This window comes from Silene latifolia, chromosome Y (assembly GCF_048544455.1).
Source record: "Silene latifolia isolate original U9 population chromosome Y, ASM4854445v1, whole genome shotgun sequence".
NCBI lineage: Eukaryota > Viridiplantae > Streptophyta > Magnoliopsida > Caryophyllales > Caryophyllaceae > Silene > Silene latifolia.
The window spans coordinates 145,783,265-145,785,612 of record NC_133538.1 but is presented as its reverse complement, the minus strand read 5'-3'; the positions used below and the strand labels follow the sequence as shown (position 1 = coordinate 145,785,612).

The following is a 2,348-nucleotide window of genomic DNA, read 5'->3' as shown; positions in this document are numbered from 1 at the left end:
AAACCGAAATCATTTCTCCACCTTTCTTCCTAAACCTAGATGCCGTCATTTCACTTCTCCTTCACCATGGTTCATCTCCTTAAGGCCTTTGAGAGTGGTTACACCATAGGGATGGGATGCTTGAGTCGGGTAGCGGTCTTCACGCCGGATTGCTTTGTTTAGGTAAGTTGTCATCATCATCATCGTCTTCCTTGATTTCAGTTGTGTTATGGTAGTAGTAATAGATAGTTATGCTGGTTGTTATAGGTGGATATAGTGGTTGCTTGTTATCTTGTGGTCATGTGCGGAAATGCTGCGAGTTGCTAAAGGTAGGTTTTCCTACTCAGTACTGTTGGTTGTCTAGTGTGTCGATTATATTGTATAGTTGATTTTAGTATCGTTGAAGGTGCTGTGGATTGGTTGTGATTGGTCATTGTGATTGTTTATCTGTGGTTCCCGAGGTGCGTCCTCGGCTGAGTGGAGTCACTTGCGGGAGTGGCTTCACGCACTTGATTCGCCCTCTGTAAAACCCGCCATAGTGGGGATGTGCACATTAAGGAACATGGGTTATCGCTCGGATCAGATGAGCGGGGCTTAGGTGGGAACGGTTGCGGTCCCCCACTAGCAGGACTGGACCGTCAGGCAGTCAGAGAGGTGTGGTTGGTTGGAGGAGGTGGTGTATGTGTATTACTTTGTTCGTTGTGTCTGCTTTTGTACTTGTTACCTCAGTTACTGACATTGTGTGGTATTGTTGTGTTGTCTTCTTGTGTTGTGTCTACCTTGATCCACTATGGTGAGTAGTCAGTCTTAGCAGGTTGATGTCTGGATCATAGTTGGGTTCTTGGAGGGACGAGTCTACCACGAGTCATGGCAGATTCAGTTTCACATATCTGACAGTAGTCACGAGTTGTATCTTTATTTTGTTTATATCACTTGTAATTTAATATAATTTTTCTTCTGTCGACATTTGATTATTACTCTCCTCCGGCAACCGAGTTGGTAACGCCCTTATCTGTTAAGGAAGGTCTTGTTAAGGCTCCTTGGTAGATGGGGGTGTTACAATGAAAACGAATTTATAGTGTCCATATCAAGTTCTGAATGCTGTCTTGGGTATATCTCCATCTTTTATCCTCAACTAGTGATATCCCGACCTGAGATCGATCTTAGAAAATACCCCAGCTCCACTCAACTAATCAAAGAGATCATCAATATGCGGTAATGGGTATATGTTCTTGATTGTAGCATTATTCAACTCTTTGTAGTCGATGCAAAGTCTCAAACTCCCATCTTTCTTCTTTACAAAAAGAAATGGTGCATCCCAAGGCAATACACTCGGTCTGATGTATCTCTTGTCAAGAAACTCCTCTAACTGTTAATTCAATACTTCCAGTTCTTTAGGTCTCATAAGGTAAGGAGCCTTAGAGATAGGCCCCATACCAGGCCTTAGCTCCACACTAAAATACAGATCTCTCTTTGGTGGTAAACCCGGAATCTCATCAGGAAATACGTCGGTCAAATCATTCACCACGGCTATATCTATCGCGCTCGGTGCCTCAACGCTTGTGTCCCACACATAGCATAATATCATCGGACATCCCTTCCCCCAACATGATTTTAAAGTGATTGTTGATATGAGTTTCATCTTTGGTATCACCAGGAATCCCTTATAAGATATCCTAACTCCCTTGGGTCCCCTTTCATACACATTCTTTTGGTAATAGTCGATATGGGCTCTGTATGCACTCAACCAATCCATTCCAAGTATAATCTCAAATCTCCCCAATGAAAAGTCTATTAGGTTTGCAGAAAACATAACCTCTCTAACTAAGATGGACACACCTCTATAAACTTTCTGACACTTAACTAACTCTCTAGAAGGTATTAAGACATCATCTTTTATCTTCTCATAGGTACTTAGCTCAAGGGTCCAAGAATGTTCACTAGATATGAAAAAATAGATTGCCCCCGAGTCAAACAAAACAAAAGATGGTATTGAGTTAGCTAGAAATGTACCAGTAACCACATGAGCATCATTCTCTACAACTTCCTTTCCCATCATAAATAGCTTCCCACTTCATTTAGCATTGTTCTGAACTGTGCTAGCCGAAGCAGTTCGCTTAGCACTACTAGCTTGATTTCCACCATTGCCCGCTTTCTGGTATGACCCTCCATTATAATTCTAGCTATGATTATAGTGATTCTGATTGTTGTGGTAGTTATTGTAACTCCTCTGGTTGTTGCACCGACCCGAAGGCTAGCTACTCCCGTTGCTCGGTGCTGGCATACGGTAACCACCTTGATTTCCACTTCTATTTCCACCCTATGGTGCACTCTTGCATTCAAAAGCCCGGTGCCCCATCTTCTGACAG

The 2,348-nt window shown here is 42.7% G+C and overlaps 1 protein-coding gene across 1 annotated transcript; it reads right to left on the bottom strand.

The window, feature by feature from the left end:
- Window positions 1-1,351: 1,351 nt before the first annotated feature.
- LOC141629124 (uncharacterized) lies at window positions 1,352-2,035 on the bottom strand. Its single transcript, XM_074442177.1, has one exon. It carries the CDS (start codon window positions 2,033-2,035, stop codon window positions 1,352-1,354), a length of 684 nt encoding a protein of 227 aa, XP_074298278.1.
- Window positions 2,036-2,348: the final 313 nt, after the last annotated feature.

Bases quoted from the DNA above. Each gene is read 5' to 3' on its own strand.
- LOC141629124 (XM_074442177.1), bottom strand. From the start codon at position 2,035: ATGGGAAAGGAAGTTGTAGAGAATGATGCTCATGTGGTTACTGGTACA.